This window comes from Aythya ferina (genome assembly GCF_964211825.1).
Source record: "Aythya ferina genome assembly, chromosome: 2".
In the NCBI taxonomy this organism is placed as follows: domain Eukaryota; kingdom Metazoa; phylum Chordata; class Aves; order Anseriformes; family Anatidae; genus Aythya; species Aythya ferina.
In genome coordinates, this window is record NC_140297.1 from 140,408,789 (window position 1) to 140,428,887 (window position 20,099).

General features: G+C 37.3%; 1 protein-coding gene across 32 annotated transcripts in view; it reads left to right on the top strand.

The window, feature by feature from the left end:
• RIMS2 (regulating synaptic membrane exocytosis 2) overlaps positions 1-20,099 on the top strand; it is a 448,070-nt gene that overhangs the window by 390,386 nt on the left and 37,585 nt on the right. For 18 of the 32 annotated variants that reach the window (XM_084510626.1, XM_084510614.1, XM_084510636.1 and 15 more), the window contains one exon: positions 7,542-7,783. The exons of 13 other annotated variants lie outside the window; for them this stretch is intronic. In XM_084510626.1, the coding sequence (XP_084366752.1) occupies positions 7,542-7,783 (242 nt within the window). The remainder of the gene's footprint in view (positions 1-7,541; positions 7,784-20,099) is intronic. One more of the 32 variants, XM_084510623.1, reaches the window with a different exon arrangement.

The following is a 20,099-nucleotide window of genomic DNA, read 5'->3' on the forward strand; positions in this document are numbered from 1 at the left end:
GTTTAGCCGAATCCATTAAAAAAAAGCCAATTCCAAAATCTGTTGTTTTCTACCACCTTTCCTGTTATAATTTCAATAAAATAAACTTAGCAATGAAGTCAGTCCAGTAGCTATTAGAGATTTATATCACAAATAAGTTAATAGGATAATTTTTGGTCAAGTGAACCTCAGGAGACTAAATCATTATAATTTCAAACCTGTATTGTGTCTCTGATATGAATTGGCAAATGAGTATGTGCATTGGCCAGAGGCATTGTTCCCATGGAAATATTTCCAACATCACAGCTGTCCCCATAATGTTGTTTTTGTTAAATTTCCTCAGCAAATTAATGAAATGAGAATGTCTCCAGATAAGTAAAGATATCTATTGAGAATTGAATTAAAATTCCTATCCTGCTTCTGTAAAAGAAATCTTCAGTGGTCATCCAGTCTCACAAATGACATATATAAGAAAATACCTTTTAAAGCAACTGAAAAAAAATGTTAAATTTCGTACCCTCCCTAGGACATCACAGCACATGGCTGTACCTCTAACTTGGCAAAGTGCGTTTTTACAATTGCAGATGCTTTAGTTTAGTTAGGCATCATTACCAGAGAACTAGGGTGAACAACAGGGAAGTATTAATTCTGAATTTTCACTGGGAAAAAAGAAACCTGCCAAGATCTGCCAAATGACTTGGGTATAAATCTGATTCTCTTGTGCATATTCTTTTGGCAGAGCAATGAGATGAATTGCTTCATTTCTAATTCATTTGTAATGAAGACTGAAAACAAAACAAAACAAAACAAAAAATACCCAGAAATCCTACTAATTATAATTAATACAATGGTTACAATTGCTTTTCATCTCCTTGACATGTAAGAATATAATACCATAGAGTTGAAAAAAAACTGTGCTTTATAACACTGGTTTTAGTAAAGTGTATTTGTTGGTAAGTGAAAAACAAAAAAAAAAAAATCAAGATTGTCATAATAATTTTAGTCTATCAGTCATAATTAGGAATGGATAGAATAGCATTTTGAGTCTAGGAGAGCAAAATGAGACTCTCAAGCAAAAGCTGCCTGAGAGGATATGATCTGTGTTTTTTGAGTGACTGTGGTGTTTTAAGAGAGGATTTTTCTTGGAGAACATGTATAAATCCATGCAGTTGGAAGCATTTTAACTGGCAATAGACCAGGTAAGATGTTTGTCTTTGCTTCTAGTTTGAAAATATTATCTTTGGTTTGGGTTTGGGTCTGTTGGTCATTTGTATTTCTTGTTTATGGGAAGGACTGAATCAGTGTATTTTCCTGGTTTAGCCTTCCTCATTGCTGTCTGTTGGATTGCTTAATGTACAGAAAGAATGGGCAGTAGTTTCTTGTTCGACAGTAGAGGATGTCTGCAAAAATCTTAATAAGGTTCTTTAACCGCTGGGACTTCGCAATTGCTTTTTATAGCAGTAACAATTTTTAAGAGAGTCATCGTTTTCAGTTTCTCCATCCTTGGCTTCATCTCTGGCTGGTTTACCACATATTGTAAATCTCAACAGGCATGGTAAAGCATAAGGACTCCCAGGTGTCAGTGGGTTTTTGCTGTTATTTTGTTGTGGGATTTTTGTTTGTTTGTTTGTTTCTGTCTTAAATGAAAGGTTCCCGAGGAAATTTGGCACTTATTCTACTAATCAGATGGTTTCTATTAAAAAAAAGATTGTTTCCTTAGGCAAGTTTCTGACCAACTAGTGAGATGCCATACAATCTCTGCAATTGGTTCAAAAGTGGCAGCCAAAGACTGCAGGTTTTTAACTATGGAAAGAGGAGGAAATTTTCCATTTGGTACATACGAAACAATGAATGTTCTGTGTGTCTCCAATTGCTCTTATTGAAAATGTATCAGCAGCCAACAATATTGTCAATTAATTCTAAAACAAGTATTTTTTGTAAACCCATTAAATGCCTTCGAAACACCAATAAGTCAGACATTGGGAGAAGTTGGGTGAAATTTCTGACTTTTTTTTTCTTCTTAACTTTCAAAAATAGATTTTTGTTGTTGTTGTTTTTATGCAGACCTTGTTTATTTAGGTTCTAGAGCGTTTGTCCACACTGCAGTCCATCTTAACTATAGTGCTGTATGTCAAGTGGCTTCAGAACAGTTTCTCTCCCTTTAGGGCAGGATCCTTTCACATTGTGAAATCTCTCCTCTTAACTGAAACTTCACAAAAAGTTGCTTTTCTTCTTGGTCAGATATCAAGGATTGTGGTCTGTCTAAAGCATGAAATACCAAAACTGAATCAAAGATCTTCTTGTGCAACCTATTTTCCTGCCTCCTTCCCTTCTTTGAGGATTTCCTCGGGCAGTATTTCCTTCTGGCTATGTGTCAGCTCCTAAGAGATCGTATTCCAAGCTGCAGGTCATAGGCATTGTACTTTGGGAGAGGTTCTCTGCCAGTGTTTTCTAATCTGTATCAGCACAGATATTGACAAAGTGAGAAGAGCAAGATAGTTGCTGATTACCTGCTATGGTAGGAGTCTGGAAAACCTTGACAACAAATCTGATTCCAGAGGAGAATTACACTCCCTGTTTTGAAAACAAGTGGGTCTTTGAAAATGGATCCTGAAGATAAGTGCCTGTGAGAAATCCAGAAGCATAATACTGGATTTTCTAGAAGGCTGTATATGAACAGTATTTTCAGACTGGCTTACTGTTTTTCTTCAAAACGCATTCAGAAATAGCTTATGAGCTACGATTGGTCTGTAGAGTATCAGAATGTAAGAACAATCTGAGGTTTGCTGTATAGCCAAGGAGTTTAAGGCTCTATACCACTAAACTGGGAAGGAACAACCCTGGCTATACATACAGACTGGGGGATGAGATGTTGGAGGCTGTTACTAGCCACTTTAAATACATTTTTGTACTCCTTCTGCTTCTCTGTGAAGAGACTACAGAGGAATGCTGTATTTTAGGAAGGGTGTATAAAGCTACATCTCACAACTGAAGAGAACTAGGAGCAGTACAGGAAGCAACATCGCCCTGCTCTGGCAGACTAGTTGGTCCCCCAGCCATAGTCAGGGGCCTGGCTACCTCCACTCTGTGGCTGCCTCACAGCTGGGGTGCTGTGATAAGTTTGTTCCTGTTTTGATTTTAATGAGGGTGATTCTTGCACCATCATTCACATGATGGCCTAACACTATTTATTTATTTATTTATTTATTTATTTATTTATTTATTTATTTATTTAGGCCCCATACAGCTGCATATTCTCATCGTGGAGGATTTTCTTAAGTTGAGTAGCATCAGACAACTTGGAAACCCTATTTTTACTGCACATCTATTCCTTGACTCATCTCATAAATTTAAGATGTACATATTTAACTGAATGTGGATGTGGGATTATGTTTGTGTATGTGTACATGGAAAGAAAACTTCCTGGATAAGTAATTTCTGTTTCCAGATAAAATAAAAGTTTGTAGGAGGTAGTCTCTTAACTCTGACATCCTTCTGATAGTTATGTTACCTCAGAAAGGAGCGCAAGCTGACATACAACACCCTATTTTTCTAGAAGTAATCCATTTCTGGCACTGTCAAAAGGCAGTCTGGGTAGAAGGATAGCTTCACAGGTATCCAGTAATAATTAGTGAGGGAGGGCTTGAATGGCCAAAAGAGTTCAGAGTGCAGATGAAGGAGCTGGTTTGCTCATGAGCACTGCAGGTTTACTATGAAGTACTATAAGCCTTTCAAACTCTCCTAGTACTTATTTCCCCAAGATTTTTTTTTTTTTTTTTCCCAAAAGGAGGAACTGAGAAAAAACAAAGCCACTGCTATATAATGGCTTTCTCCAAGAGCTGTTGGCTAGCTGGGAACATAACAAAGATGTTCCCCCTGCTGCTCTTACAGAGCAAAACAACCCCAAAACTTTAATTAGAACAAGTATTTTTAGAATAAAATACTCAGGGGGTAAAAATAGCAAATGGTGAATGAACTTTCAATATTAGCCATTTGTACTAGTTTTTGGAATATCCACTCAATCCTAAAATTAAATATTTTTTTTCTTCACTTTAATTCTGTTTCCTAGCTTTCTTATTTGGTCAAAAGAACCTGGTTGAGTAAGTCTACCTCGTGGTTAGCAGGTACACACATAAAAAATTGATTTTATAATTCAGAATTTGTGTTTTATGAGAAAACAGACTATTTCTGTTTTCACTGCTATGTCATAAGACCTTTCCTAAGTGTTAATATCACTTATAAAGCAATGGCGTAATTACTATTTTCTGTTATAAAATACAACAGGAGCTCACAGACTTCCTGGGTATCATAGGATCCAAGGGAATAGCATGAAGCTGCAACAGGGGAGGTTCAGGTTGGATATTAGAACAAGGTTCTTCACTGAGAGAGGGTGATCGGAAACTGAAACAGGCTCCCCAGGGCACTGGTCACAGCACCAAGCCTGCTGGAGATCCAGAAGCATTTGGACAATGCTGTCAGGCACATGGTTTGATTTTTGGATGGTCCTATGTGGAGCCAGGAGTTGGACTTGATGATCCTTGTGGGTCTGTTCCAACTCGGGATATTCTGTGGCTCTTGAAAAACGTAACATTGGAGTAGGTTGTTCTGCAGGCAGTAAAAATACTTTCCTCCTACCAGTCTGTGCTGTGAGAACGAGCTCCCATATGAAATAACAGAGATTTAATGACTTATACTAAGTCTTTCCCCAAGGGAGCATTCTTAAGATCTCTCTCCAACGATCTGTTTTCAAAACAGTTTTAGGAACTAAATAGCTTTAGTTTTTTACTCCTGTGCTAAATATGAATGCAACTGCTTGAAAAAATACATCAAAGAGCTCTGACAGACAACACTGAAATTAATCACATTTCCTTTAAAAACTTGCATTACTGGGTAAAGGGCTCTGATTTTCTGATTCTTAGAATTTAGCCTGACATAAAGCTGAATACACTGTCTCTTCCCAACAATGACCTTTCTAGATCTCTTTGTTATTTCTTATTTGTGAGATAGTGTTGAAACGGAGAACTAGTTCATGTGGCATCTCCGTCCTGTGAAGCAATCTCTAAAGGTGTTAGTTTGAAAGGAAATACAGCATGTGATGTTATCATCTCACAAGTCAGTTATCATAGTGATAAAAAGCTCCAGGAATACAGATCCACTTTTTTTTTCCTTCCCTGCCTCTTTACCAACATCCTATCCCACTTGACTTTAGTGTGAAATTCACCAGGTAAACTAGTTTTTGTGTTTTTCTCAGTGTTGTGGTTCAACATCAAGCATTCTGTGCCTTCATGTAGATGTGGCTGCCAACTAAAGGGCAAAAAGTTTTATTGGCACCTCTCAAATATCTTAAAAAGTTACTTTGTTGTTCCAAATCTGATGGCTCATCCCATTTCCAATCAGTAGTAAAAGACCCAACAATACCTTTGCTTTTGACACATGCACACAAAAATAATAATTTTCCCTGATTTCCAAAAATATTCTGTTGTTTTGTTCTCTACAGATTGTCTAACACTGTATCTAGTATGGACTTACTAGTGAGATGCAATGAAGAGAATTATAAAGGGCTGAGTTCTGTGCAAGAATTTCACTGAAATAGAAATACTCTCTGTGCATATTATCAGGCCCACATTTGCTGAAGAGTGTTCCAGTCTGACTGTTTGTCCAGCCATCTACTGGTTACATGTCAGGGCAAATGTGGACGTGTACTGCTATTATCATCATAGATCACCATTTCCGTGCAAAGGAAAGGTCCCTTAACGTGGACCACTGGGAGATCAGGTCCCTCTGGGAGTGCTGTGCGTGTCTAGCAGATAATTCAGATGCAGCTGCTTAGAGCCTGTAGAAACAGTCTATAAATAAGAACAACATATGTATTATAATAAAATTCCATTTTATAAGTAAAGTTAATTTAAGTCATGTAATGTCCAAGTGTTTTAAAAATGCTTTATACATGTTTTTACATGCATTTGTTGCCAAAGGGAGGGAATAAAAGAACTGGATAAGTTAATCACTGTGTAATTTCATCACAAACATAGGATAAATGAACTAGATTACTGAAAATATCCTCGAAATGTCTGGATGTTTAGAAATCAAAGCTAGACTTCAGACTTTCATTCTGTTCATTAATGAATCAAGTATCTGTTTCACTGAGGAATATATACTTGTGTGTATTTATTTGTGTGTACGTATGTGTGAAGAAGAGGGGCAGAGCAACTGAGAGGGTTGTAGAATGTAAATTTCCCAAGCAGCACTAAGGCTGTCTCTCAGTCTGCCCACAGTTCAACCTTCTGTCTTGGGGACTGAAAACTAATTTTTTTTGATTTGTACCTCCTGAACTGTGGTGTCCTCACTGGTGAATTTGTGTGCAGTGCCTGTTTAAATAAGTAAATAAAAAATGCTTTTATAATCTCAGACCAGATAACCAAAGAACTTACTATTAAATAATTATTTTGCTGTGAGAGTCAAAAGTTGGGATATTGGTGAGGAACTGGAACCACTTAGTGTGTTTATGTTGTTACACTTAAAATAATTATTTGGTGATAAAGACACTATTAGAGGGACAGCACATGCTCAGCATAAGTATATTGCTGTGCCACCTCAAATGGCAAAAATTCAGGCGAGTAACAACTTAATAGTGCCATAGATAAAGCTCAAGAAACATACAAATGAGATGCGTAAGGGATGGGAAGAGTAAATTCAAAAAACATTATACTGAAGCAAGCTTATTTTCACCTGTCCTTTTTTTACCCAAGCCATTGTCAAGTAGTGATGCACTGTAGCTGCTGTAGGAAAATCATAAGAATAATATAGGGGAGCCAGGAAGTGACTTTTCTTTGGTTTACTGAAGGGTCTTGAAGACCCTTTGCTTTTCCACAACTGTGGACAACACTTTGTATTCTAGCTTGTGACTATTTAGGTTTATAGAATATTGTAAGAAGATACCAGCATAGTAGACACCAGCTTTTAGTAACAAAAAGAAAGCCTGCTCAGTTAAAAATATACCCATAACCACTATTCATGTGTGCTGAGTATCTGCAGCCCTCGTTTCTAGTTGAAGCAAGAACTATAAATGATAGTTTATGTTTTTTATGTAGGGATTTATGTATTAATCCCTACTCAAACCATTTTCAGAACCTGCTTAGCTGATAAACTAGAGGAACAAATGCATATGATTTGATTAGCCAAATGTGGAAAAGCAATACACAAATCAGTCAAAACAAAAAAAAATATATATATATGAACATACTTATAATCTTGCATAGAGTTTTTAAAAAATGTGTACATGGTACACGGATATATTAATCCTTTGATATGCTTTTGCTGGTCATGTAAGAAATTTTATTTAAGAAAATCAGTAAGAGCTTGTTATTTAAAATGAAATACCAAACAGGAGCTTACCATTAAAGCTGCTCCTTTTTACCTCTAAAAAAACAAACCCTACCTGTGTGAATTAGCTGCTTTTACCCTCCAGTCTCCCAAAACTTTCCATCTGAAACCTGTCCTTTTCTGTCTTCCCCTTTTTACTCTTTTTTGTCTGCGCTGTTTATCCATCCACGGGCTGACAGTGTCTTTACATCCAAAATGCAAAGCAGACAGATGGGCGCCTCAGGAAAGAACATGACTAAGAGCACCAGCATCGGTGGGGACATGTACACGCTGGAGAAAAACGATGGCAGCCAGTCGGACACGGCGGTGGGCACTGTTGGTGGCGGCGGCAAGAAGAGACGCTCCAGCATCGGTGCAAAGATGGTCGCCATCGTGGGTCTCTCGCGGAAAAGCCGTAGCACATCACAACTTAGCCAAACTGGTAGGAACTGGATTTTTTTTCCCCCTCTGGAATTATTTAAGTGTGCATAATGTGCATGCATTATGGTTTATTTGTTTGGATATCTTGTTGAAGTTGCCTGATCAACAATATTCTAGCAAAAGAAGAAAATGGTCAAGCATTTTTATTTCTTTACTGGTGTGAACATTCACTAAGCTTGGCTTTTAGCAAAGATTCTTTTCAGGTTGGACTGAGGCTTGTATTTTCTGCTTGCTGAAACCTACTTAATGTACTAATTCCTTTGCTTCTCAGGAGCCAACATGAGCTGCTGTACTTACATTTGGGGGGAACTCTGACTGGGATTTTGTGAAGGGTCGCTGAAACACAGTTGCAAAACTCCTTCTCTTCTGTGATGAATAGTGTTTGCATTATGTTCTTTTCTCACATTTAAACATGCACCATTATTTTGAAATGAAACAATTTTCATGAACAAAACAGTATGTTATATTTTACTGCATTAATACTGCTTTTTATTGCTTTTTAATTCCTTTCCTTTCAGCCTACAAGTGTATTCACTATCTGTATATATTTTCCTCATTTCTGTTTATGTCAGTTAAATTTCCTATGCAATTTTTTATGCTTCCTATTTCAGGGAAAATCCATATAATGCACTCTGAAAAGCTCTCATTGTCAATTAAGGAACTTTTATAGGACAAGAGTACTTTACATGGAAAATGATTGCTTGTATTTTAATCATATATATATATATAATTAATATATATATATATGTTTATATATATTAAATGTGATTATATGTACATATATTTATATAATTCAGAGTATATACATGAGCTATACTATGTGTTCAGTATCTAAGTAAAATAATTGCAACATTGTCATATGGTTCAACCTAAGTTTATAAATAGCATTCAGCCATGTGTTGTCCCATCAGGAGGTCTCCATTGTGCAAAGCACCATTTGGACATTGATAAGGGATTTTTCAGTTCTCTGAAAGGTTTGCAGTTTTTTTCATGAAACAAGAATGACAAGAGTTTTAATGTACAAGTACATGAAGCAAGCTGATGATTTGCAAAGTCAGAAATTGTGGTATATTTTGTAGGTAAACTTTTGTAGGAGGGGAATTTAAAACATCTGGAAAGAGTAGAGTTAAAGAGATGGGATACTGAAAGGAAGGGTAAGAAAGAGGGAGAGGGGCAATAGTACAGAAGAAGGGGGACACAGGAAGAAATTAGAGAGACTGAGTATGCGTCTTAACTGAACATAGTAAGAGTGAGGAGGGAATAAAGAAGCAGAGGGGAAAGAATGTACACTGTGAAAGCTTTGAAAATTGTGTAGACACTAGTGACTACACCTGTAGGCAAGTCTTTGCAGTGCTGTCCTGTTTTACCAACTTGATGGTTATCAAAATGGCAGTTTCATATACATTTCTGTTTTCTCTGAGCTCAAATGAATGGGGAAGATGAAGCCATCTTTACACGGATCTGTAGAATGTCTGGTTGGGCAACCAGAAAAACCTAGCCTCTTGCTCACCTAGAAATGTGTAATTTTGTTCATGTGACGGTACAGAGGTATGTAACTGTGTTAATGTACTTGGATATTGTCAAATATGCACTACATTACTAGTTCTGATCTACTCTGGTCATTACTGAGATACTAAATGAAGGCTTTTAGCTTTTTGTGCGATGTTCAAGTATAAGTCTCAGCACTATAGAGAGTCTGTATCGTGTGGCTTGCTTAGATTTGATTTAAATACCATGCTGCTATAGTTATTTGGGATGATACTTTTAACCTGAAGTTTCTCTGTTGTATCTAACCAGTTGCGCAACAACTGATTAGGTACTCAAGTTTTGGGACAAATGTGAAATGTAACTCTTTCAAAACTTCTTAAGATCTCTTGACCCATTAAGTGTGAGCAGGTTGTTCTGAAAAACTCGTGACTACCAAGCTGTATGTCAGTGCTGTATGTCTGCAGAAGAAACCAGGAGAGTCCGTATGGCTCTGGCCAGCAGACCTTCTCCCTCAGCTGCTCCCTGGAGAGGTCTGTGCTCAGGCCTGCACCTGGCCCACCAGGACATTGCAGCCAGAGCAGCTCCTGCTGCTCCTTCTGAAAAGGCCCCTCATGTATAAGCTGGACAGAAGATGTTTTGTACAGTTCCCAAGCTGCCTCCATCCCATGACCATAAGGGGGCTTCTCTGGTGGCCACACGACTGCCTCTATAACAGGGCAGGCACATGCGTTGTTGAAATAGTTGGGTTATATGAGTGCACTGGTCATACGGTGAGCAAGCTTTTCGCCAAGTGTTAGGGGAACCTTTAATGCCCTAAGGAAGCATGTGTGGTGCTGTGTCTGCAATGAGACAAGTCAATGGTCTCTTGGGTAGGTGAGGGGGAGGTCACATCACGAAAACATGTCTTGTGTGCCTTAAACATCCATCTCTTAAAGAGCATATTGGATACCAGTATTATACATGAATACCACAGATTTAAAACTTGCAGTTAATGTGTCTGATGAATTCATAATATTCCCTCTTTTATCTCACCCTGTTCCTGTTTTCAGATGGTAAGTGCCTGGACAAGGAATCATGAATTGGCACAAGCACTAATACAAGGTCTGGTATTGAAATGCTGAAATACTGAATGTGCTGTAGACTTCCTGTAAGTAAATTTTTGGTAATTGAGAGGCAGGAGATACTCAGCTTGCAGAGCACCATTACCATATAGAAAGTGGTCAAAATAAAAAGGTTTCTTGGTTAGTTTCAGAAGATACTATGTTGTTCAGCTGGTCAGCTAAGTGTCTCCTTACTTGACATAGGGTTGAAAAAGCATGTCAGTATCAGGAGACAACAATACAACTTCTATGGAAAGTTGTAATCATATTTATAGCAACTAAGTTTTTTTAAACTGTGTTCTCATCTTGAAGTCAGTAAAGAAATGCCTACCAGCATCTCTGAAATTTCTTTCTAGTGTCTTGTAAGGCATAATTGTATTTCAGTGGTTTTCTTCATTCATATTTTACAACTAAAACTATGCCATAAAATTGTGAAAGTAGGTCATTATAACTGCTTTCAAGACTGAATCAGGCATACAATAAATGCCTTAAAAGATAAATTTTTGTTTTTATTTCAGTTGAATTTTATGTTATTTCTTTGTGTTTGGCACACTACTGGGGAACTGACACTCTGAATAAGTACAACTTAAAGTATGTTTTCATTCTGGTCTATGTTTTGTTTAGTGTATTCAGGTAGGAACTCTTGTTTTGTGGGTAGAGGGTATGTCAATTTGTTGTTATTGCTGGGAGGAATGGGAGTAACTGTATTAATAATAATAATTATATAATTTATTACCTACTGAAGGTATTTTGATTTTGTTCAGTTGTGGCTAGTGTCTATTTTGTGTTGGAAAGCCTCCACGGAGAGAACTGAATACATCTGAAATATAACAAAAACCTGAATAAGCAGTAGAAGCAACATTATGTTCTCCTCAGGGATATAATAATACAGTCTTACAATGCATGGAATACTGCTAATTGAGTAACTGTGCTGAGCAAGACCATCCAGGATAATTTATGAGAGTAAAATAATAATTCAGGAAGTCGGACTGATCTGACCTCATTGACACAGGCACCAGGAACTGATCTTTTCAGTCGATCATACCGAAAGAATCCAAGTATCCAGTAAATCTGGGTGATGTTTCCTCGAATATGTTATATGAAAAGATCTTAAATGGTGCTCTGTGGATCACTATCCTTATGGGAAAAGAAATAACAGAAAAATTGCTAGTGTTAAGACCATGGAAATACAGAAAACATGAATGACAATAGACAAGATTCCTTCTCGGGTTTCCATTTGTGCTTAAAGAAGCATTGTAATTTATTTTTTGACAATTCATATTAGGTTTCCTCTGTAAAAATGTGTAGCAGTACTAGCTTTTTCCTATTATTCAATCTAGTGAAAATGTTAAGTGTGAGAATATACAGGATTAGATTTAGTGAAGTCTTGATTTTTTTTTTTTCAAAACAATAAAAAAAAAAAGCCTGGAAATTCCTGCAGTTTATTTAGTTGGCTACCTGACACAAAAGTAATTTTACTTCTGATTATTTTTATTTAGGGTGAGACTTTAGTGAAAGGTAAGATACTGTAGAATGACAAGTTGAATCAGAATTGACTGCAGTTCTGATTCCAATACATTTTCACTGCTACAAAAAAATAGCTGGAGGAATACTCCACAGACATCATTTAAGCCATCATTCGTAGAAGCCATCATTTGGCAGAGTAGGAGGAGTTCATGTTGAGATGCTAACATCCTGATTCCACAGATCTTACTGCTGGATAAATTGTCTTCCTTTGCAAAGGAAAACCAAATACAAAATGCAGGTCTCAAACAGCATCTTGACAGAGTTTGCTTAGCTGTTCGTATCTGGAATTCAGTCCTTTTCCTGCTAGACAGCCCTGAGGGAACTGGAGACCAGGCTTATATACAGGTGCAAACCTGTAGCCTTCAGTTGAATTTTGTTCATGAGTGAAATCTTTCCCTTCTTCTGGTTACACAGTGTTAGATCTCTCTTTTAACTCAAATGCACTGTCTCTTACAGGTGGATACCTTGTTTAGGTGACATATCTCTAGCTGAGGAAATGTCTTGTGCTTTCTTTAGTTAGCTAACGCTTATTGTGTTTGTAGGCTGACTATATCCAAAAGCCTATACAGTTTAGTTTATGTTGTCAAGAATTTTTTTTTAGAATCTGCAGCACACTGTGAACCATACATCCTCAAGTGTTTCCTCTGTGTACACACAGTTACACCTACAGAGTCCAGCACACTCTCAGCATTTGAGAATGTTATGGCACATTTGGATGTATGACTACAATACCTGATATCTATCAAAATAGGTGATATGAGGGAAAGCATGTTATGGCATGACTTGATAGTGACCAGTGCAGTAACGCCTGCAGAGAGATGTGACCATATGTTTCATATGGGATTTTATTTTCTGTGGGTGTGTCTTAAAAGCCAAATTATGAATTTTGTATGGTTTGCAGGGTGTTGAAAGAGTCTGAAGTGCTACATTCATATACCAACTATATAGTCTGTAGAGCTATTTCCTCTATTACTAGAATAATTGAAGGGAATCTGTTGGGAACATTGGTTTTGGTCTTCTATGGAATTTCACATTTCTTAGTTCAAAGTTTAGATTTTTATAAAAAACAGTCCTTTACCACACATGCAGTACATATGTTTCCTTTAAAAAGAGGATGATGAATCACTTCCAACAGGGGAAACTAAAGAAGAAACTTCATCAACTGCCTTTCATTGTCTAAAATGAAATAAAACAGAATGAACAAACAACTCACCAAACTAGAAGTGTGCTCGTTATCATAGTATATATTGTTGCTTTCTACCTCTGTAGTTAGATTATGTGACCAAATATGCAACTGAAATTATCATGTACTGCTTTTAATCTGACAACGTGTTACTGGTTTTTTTAATCACACACATAATTCATGTGATTTGAATCAAGCCTTTTGTTTGGGGTTTTATTTCCTCTCCTGCTCCAAAGGCAGATTAGTGTTGTTAATAAATTGCTTTAATGTGTAGTATTACACTTGTATCAGTATTCTTGATGTATAATCTGATTTAGTTTCAAAATAAGCCTGTATTGCATTGATAGAAGTATACGATCAGTAGTTGTCAAGCGATTAAGGCCAATTTGTCCTACTGATTACTTGAGAATTGTGACCTGAATTCTTTGCCAAGGAGAAAGTGCCATTATAATAAATACATTACCGAGGGAATTAATCAGCCTTTACTAAATAAACTCTGGAGAGTATGCTAACAAATAAATAGACTCTAATTGCAAACTAAAAAGGCTGACTACACAGGCTTTTAATTTTATTTACTGAGGTGATGATAGATTTTTGTTTTTAAATCATTTTCTTCCACATGTAGGGAAAGAGAAGGAAAGAAAGTAAGGGAATACAAAATGTATGTAACTGTCCAGAATAGATTTTCTGTAGAAGAGGCAGGTATATATTTGGCTTCTGTTATTTTCATAAAGCTTCTGTGAGAGATGGATGCAGTGAAAAGAAATATAGAGCTGAGGTGTCAGAACCAACCTTCAGACAGTGCTAGCTATGATCTTACAGAAGTCATCTTCTGAAAGATGCTTCTTATATATAAGATGTAGGAGATGTCTTATGCCATATATAAGCAAAAATTCCAGGCAGTTAAGAAGAAAGTCCTGTAATGAGAATAAAGAATAAGAATAAAAGGCTTCATTTTTGGAAACAAAATACAGATCATGTATACTAGCTGAGCAATACTGTCCCAGTCACAAAAGACATTTTGAACTCTCTCTCTGTAATGTTTAGTTACCGACTCAGTGAGGTCTACACCTGTGAGCTTTCCAACTAACTGTGGTGGAAGTAAAACCAATTCCCCTGGTTTTAGGCATTTATATGATTAAAAAAATACTTATATTTCCCCAAATGATTTTCTGTACTGTCAACCCTTTCCTTAAAAAAGCCACTTAGTTATATTACCACTTGATTTCATTAATAAGGGAAAAAAATGAGAAAGCTGTAAGTGAGATCAGAATGTTTAGCTTGACCTTCTACAAGATTTTCACTCTTTTCATAATTAGAGGTAAAAATAGAGAGAGAAATGTAGGGTGATCTTTCTTGGTAAGAATACTGCAAAGCTATCTTTTCTTATCCAGAGCAGAATTCTCATAAGATCCCTGCTAAAAAAATTACACATCTCATCAAAAAAGTTTAAAGCTGTTTTATCTCTGTTTTCACAGTAAACAAGGTTTATTCTTTGTGTTGTTACATAAGCAAAAACCATCACACTCCTTCCTGAGTTCCTAATTTAATTTGGAAAGCATTTCTGGTTTATGCTGTAGGAGAGATACTCAACAGAACAATTTATGTTTCCCATAAGTACATTTTGGTTTGAGAACTCCTTTTGCAATTTTATAATACCTTAGTTAACATGTGATATAATATGTATGAATTTTGTGTTGGATATTCTGTGAAAAAAAAGACTCATTTCATGGAATCTTGAGGCTGAAAAGAAGAACTTTCTAGGCAATTTCATAGTTCTATTTTGGCAGTTAGTCACTTTTTAGCCTGAAATGTCCAATATGCTTACCTATCATTACAGTTCTGTGTATCTCTATGGTTTATATTTTAGGGAACAACATTGTTTAATTTATTTTAAGTTTAATTAATATTTCTAGCATTGCCTAATCTAAATCCCCCCTCTTTAATTTCCTGTGAACTTTTCTGTGGAAAGTTTTTTTCATAGGAACTGTTCACACAAACCATTTCCCTCATAGTGAACTGGTATATGCCTCCTAGGTATCTCCATCTTTTTCTACCAGGGATGAAGTGTGATGATGGTACCACTCAAAACTTACATGTGCCACTAATAGAAAACTTTTACAAGAGAAATGATATTAAGAACAGAGTAATTTAAAAGTAGTTAAATGTACCTGTGATGATTCACACAAAATTTACAAGCAACCATTGGATAAGGGAAATAAACCCTCTTTATCACAAATTAATTCCTATGGATCCCTTGCCACCGCTTTATTTGGCCTTTTGGGGGGTTGGCTAGCAAATCCAGTTGTTTGCAAAATAGTGTGAATCAGGTATGTCTCAGATGATGTGTGCCTGGTAGCCTCCAAGAAATAAGGAGATGCATTAGTCTCCTCCAGCAGGAGGAGGACCCTGTACCCCAATCTTCCTCCATCATGGGAACATCCTCTTTTTGCAACATAAAGCTTTCTGCTTCTCTAGAAATGTTAGGAAAGAAGCAGTGGCCAACATTACCTTTCTTGAGCACAATCCTGTAGCTGCGTTTTACAAGTCTAAATCTTACAAGATCTGTCCCTGAGGCACAACATGCAGAACCCGCTCTTTCTGAATGCTGATGTGTATCATCATTCCCTGCCATCTCCATGTCAGCAAGAGTCAGTAGATTCTCAACATGCACAGAATCAAAATTAGAGGGAAAATTAGGATAAAAAGCTGATTTATTGGGAACTTATGCACTACTGGGGCTATGAGGAGATTTTTTCATTTGTTTCTTTGGAATGAGAAGCCAAATTCCTGTGTATTTTAGATCCTTTTACCCATATTTTAGCTATTTTTTTATGCATATCTGAGCCTTGCAGTCTGTGTGGAGAAACTTGGTACAGACTGGGAAGGATAAGAGGAACAGCACAGAGAAGTTACCTGAGGACTAGCAGAAGTCAGTGGAGAACCAAAACACAAGCCTAAACTTACCAAGTCCCTATTCCATGTTTTAGCAACATATCAGAAAAGAATTTGTGAAATTATGTTTTGTCTTTCTGAGTGTACATACTGCTTTTTGACGAGCCTATTGGACAACTCCAGGTAAAAGTAATTTTATTTTATTTTTTTTAATTTGATTAAGTTGAAATAAACAAAAAAAGGCCCTTATGCTTCGTAATTATCAAATTCTTTGACAATGGATAGTGAGGGTTTTGAAGACGTCACAAGACCTAATACTAACCAGTCCTCCACTAAACCATATCACTAAGCTCTAATCTAAAAGTCTTTTAAAGACTTCCAGGGATGGTAACTCAACCACTTCCTTGGGCAGACTATTCCAATGCCTAACAACCCTTTCAGTAAAGAGTTCTTCCTAATATCCAACTCTCCTTAACATGAAGGAAGGGGGGTCTTTTTATATCTATTTTTTTATAATTTTACTTTTTCTTGAAAATACTTGTATGAATGACATTTTTTTTTACTGTCACAATCTTTTAATTACATTATGAAGCATTCAATTATATGTTACCTTACATGAATTAAAACTCTGCTCTAAAATTTACATTCAGATTTAATCCAGGTTTGTATTTGTAGTACTGTAATATGAAGATTGTTCCATTGTCTAGGTAGACTTTGGTGCCAGCAAAAATTATTTTTAGCTCAGCCTGTGAAATCACATTAAGACCTAATTGAAAATATTCACAGTAAGAAATACTTTTCTTGGTCATATTTGCTGCAAGAAGACCTGTAATGAACAAATTCATACTGTGAAAGAAAAATGACTTCCCTGTGATTAACTAAATTAATTGTTTAAATTAACTAAATTACTGATTTTTCATAAGGTGAATATATAAGGTATTTTTCAAAATGAAAAATTAATGCAATATTTTGTGTGGAACATGCTGTAATTAAGGCAGCGGTGTATTGAGTGGAAAATATAACATTAACACCTTAAAAATAAAACAGGTTTTTATAGAAATTCTGTATCATAGATTTTCTAAAGTATGTAAATTACTTGTTCTAGTAAGTCAGTATTCTACTTTTGTTTTAATGCAGCACAATACTTTAAGTTAAATGAATTTCAGAAAAAATCTTTACAGAGCTATTTTACACTGAACTAATTTGCTCATTGATTTCTGAATTTTATCAGTAACAAATACATTTTTTGTAATGTGTTCATATAAAAAGTGTCTTGATTGTTATCAACATTTCATAATTTTTACATCACCTTTTTAATATTTTCAGTCATTTCAGGTCTATGCAAGATTGGGTAGTATTTTTGAAACCTCACTGTATAATTATCATGTGGAAATCCATGCATCCTGAAAGGGGTCTTCAAAGGTAAAATGGGACCACTATGGGACTTGAAGTTCTGGTTAAAAGCATTGCTAAAATGTGCCCTTGACTAGAACAGGGCAAAGTACCTCCTCTCCCTGATACCAGCTATACTGTCTTGCTCTATCACTTTTTCACAGTTAGATACATGTGCACGTGCAGCCCAGAAAGCCAGTCATCTCCTGGGCTGCACCAAAAGCACCATGGCCAGCAGGGCGAGGGAGGTGATTGTCCCCCTCTGCTCTGCTCTTGTGAGGCCCCACCTGGAGCCCTGCGTTCAGCTCTGGGGCACCCAGCACAAGGACATGGAGTTGTTGGAGCGAGTCCACAGGAGGGCCACGAGGATGATCCAGGAGCTCCTCTCCTATGCAGACAGGCTGAGGGAGCTGGGGTTGTTCAGGCTGGAGAAGAGAAGGCCCCGGGCAGAGCTTACAGTGGCCTGCCAGTGCCTAAAGGGGGCTACAGGAAAGCTGGGGAGGGCTCTTGGTCAGGGAGTGTAATGCTAGGACAAGGGGGAATGGCCTTAAATTAATAGGTAGGTTTATATTAGATATAGCGACTAAATTTTTCACTCAGAGGGTGGTGAAGCCCTGGCACAGGCTGCCCAGAGAAGCTGTGGATGCCCCGTTCCTGGAGGTGCTCAAGGCCGGGCTGGATGGGGCTTTGGGCAACATGGTCTAGGTTCACCGTCTTGTCAAAGTCAGACCTTCATTGGTAAAGGGACAGAAGTACCAGGAAGTGTAAAAAAGCACTTGCAATTAAAAAGGTAAAATACATAAAAGTCCAGAGGGTTGGATTTTGCCAGGCAAGAGGAACAGTTCACTATGCTGTTCCATCAGTTGCCCAGTGGCTGAAGACCATACTGCTGTAGGAGTTACCTTTAAAAACACCACTTCCAGCTAGCACTCCAAGCTGAGACTCCTCTTACTAAGTTAACGTACTGAAAGAAGCCAGGCAATAGGCCCATGTTAGAGGTTGGGCAGCGTGAAAATGAACACATCTGTCAGTTCAGCAGCTTCCTCACAGAAATGCCTGTAAGTGCTCAGTGCACAGTAGAAGTCATTAACTTGCATGCCTTTTACTCGTCCATTTAAGCAACTGCTTTCATGCAGCGTGTTGGCAGATTATAGGAATTGTTGAACAGAACCCCACTGGGAAAAGGATTCTTTGCAATTTTGAAACGAGTTTTTTTTCAGATTGTCCAACTTGGCGCCTGGCTTTTGCCACTGTGATTGTCTCTCAGTGGGGAGATGAATTTAAACATGTGCCAGTTGGATCCGTGTTGCATATTCCCAGCTTCCTTGGAGTGAGAAAGAAACTTCCTGTCATTTGATTTTACCTCAGTGCCATCCTGTATTTTTCTGGGGTTTTAAGATTTGTGGTATATATGGAAAGGAATCTGAACGTCTCCTACTGGAGAAACCTCTAAACTCTCAATCTTATTGGCACTTAAGGCTACGATCTGTACAGATAAATTAAAAGACTGGTTCTGAGAACAAGATCTGGCAAGTCCATGCTGTCCTCTGAACTGCACTGTTTTGGGGCAGGTCAGCTTGGGTCAAAATAGTGACAGGGAGCTGGCTAAAAATCATAAGGGTGGTTATGAGTGAGTGTCCTGCCCCTCTACACCTCACTATTATAAATGTAGCCTAAGAAAATCAGTTTTATGCAGTCGTCCCTTTATGAGTATGTGTATGGAGGATTTATTAGCCTGTGTGCACCCTCCATAACACCTTGTAGTTTCATAGTGCCTCAGATAATTCCATCTACATTTAAATGAATAGAGCACAAAGATAATTAAATTCAGGAGGATAAGGTGGATGGCAGAAGAATGTGCTCATAATGCTTACTTGCACGTAAATTTTACTGCAGCCTCTATCTCTATGTTAGTTATTCTGAACTTCATAGCTTTGTATTTCATAATTCTTCATCTTTCCTTCTATCTATATAAGGTGTGACAGGATGCAACTGGCTGAAATCACACTCAGTAACGCTCACGGTTAAAACTTGTGAAAGTCCTTGAATGTAATTTCTATTAATTCATTGGCTCATCACCAAGAATTCAGATCTCATCTCAAAATGCTTTTTATGGAGCTCATTAGCCATTTTGAGCTAATTGTCTTTCTTCCCTTTAGCAGAATTAACTGCATTTTCCAGTTCCACCTTCAGTCCATCTCTTCCTGCTTTTTCTCCACCTCTCGCCTTGAGCTATGTCACCTCTGTCCAGCCTCTAAGTACTAGAGAAGTGAATACGCTTTGTTGCTTCTTTGTTTTCAGTGAAGTGGGAGTTTGGATCTCACTGAAAGTAAGTAGCCTTGACATGAAAGCAGACATGAAAACAGACATGAAAACAGTAAACTCCTTACAATGTTCAAGATTCTAGAAAAAGGACTTGAGAATTAAAAATATTAGGATGAAACTGTTCTACCAATTCTTACAAAAACAGAGACCCATAGATCTTAACACAGTATGAAAGGAAGGTACTAATCTCCTAGGATGGTGTAAATATCAAATGGAGTTAGCAAGGTACACATGGCTAGTAAAAATGTACAGCTCCAGGATGAAGGGCTCCATATCTGTGGCTGGTAGCCTGCTGAGAAGATTTTCATCAAAGATGAACCACAGACTGAAAGCAGAAGTGATTGGTGAGGTTGAAAAACAGCAGGAGGCAGCAAGGCAGGCTTTAATGTGAGAGAAAAGAGTCAAGA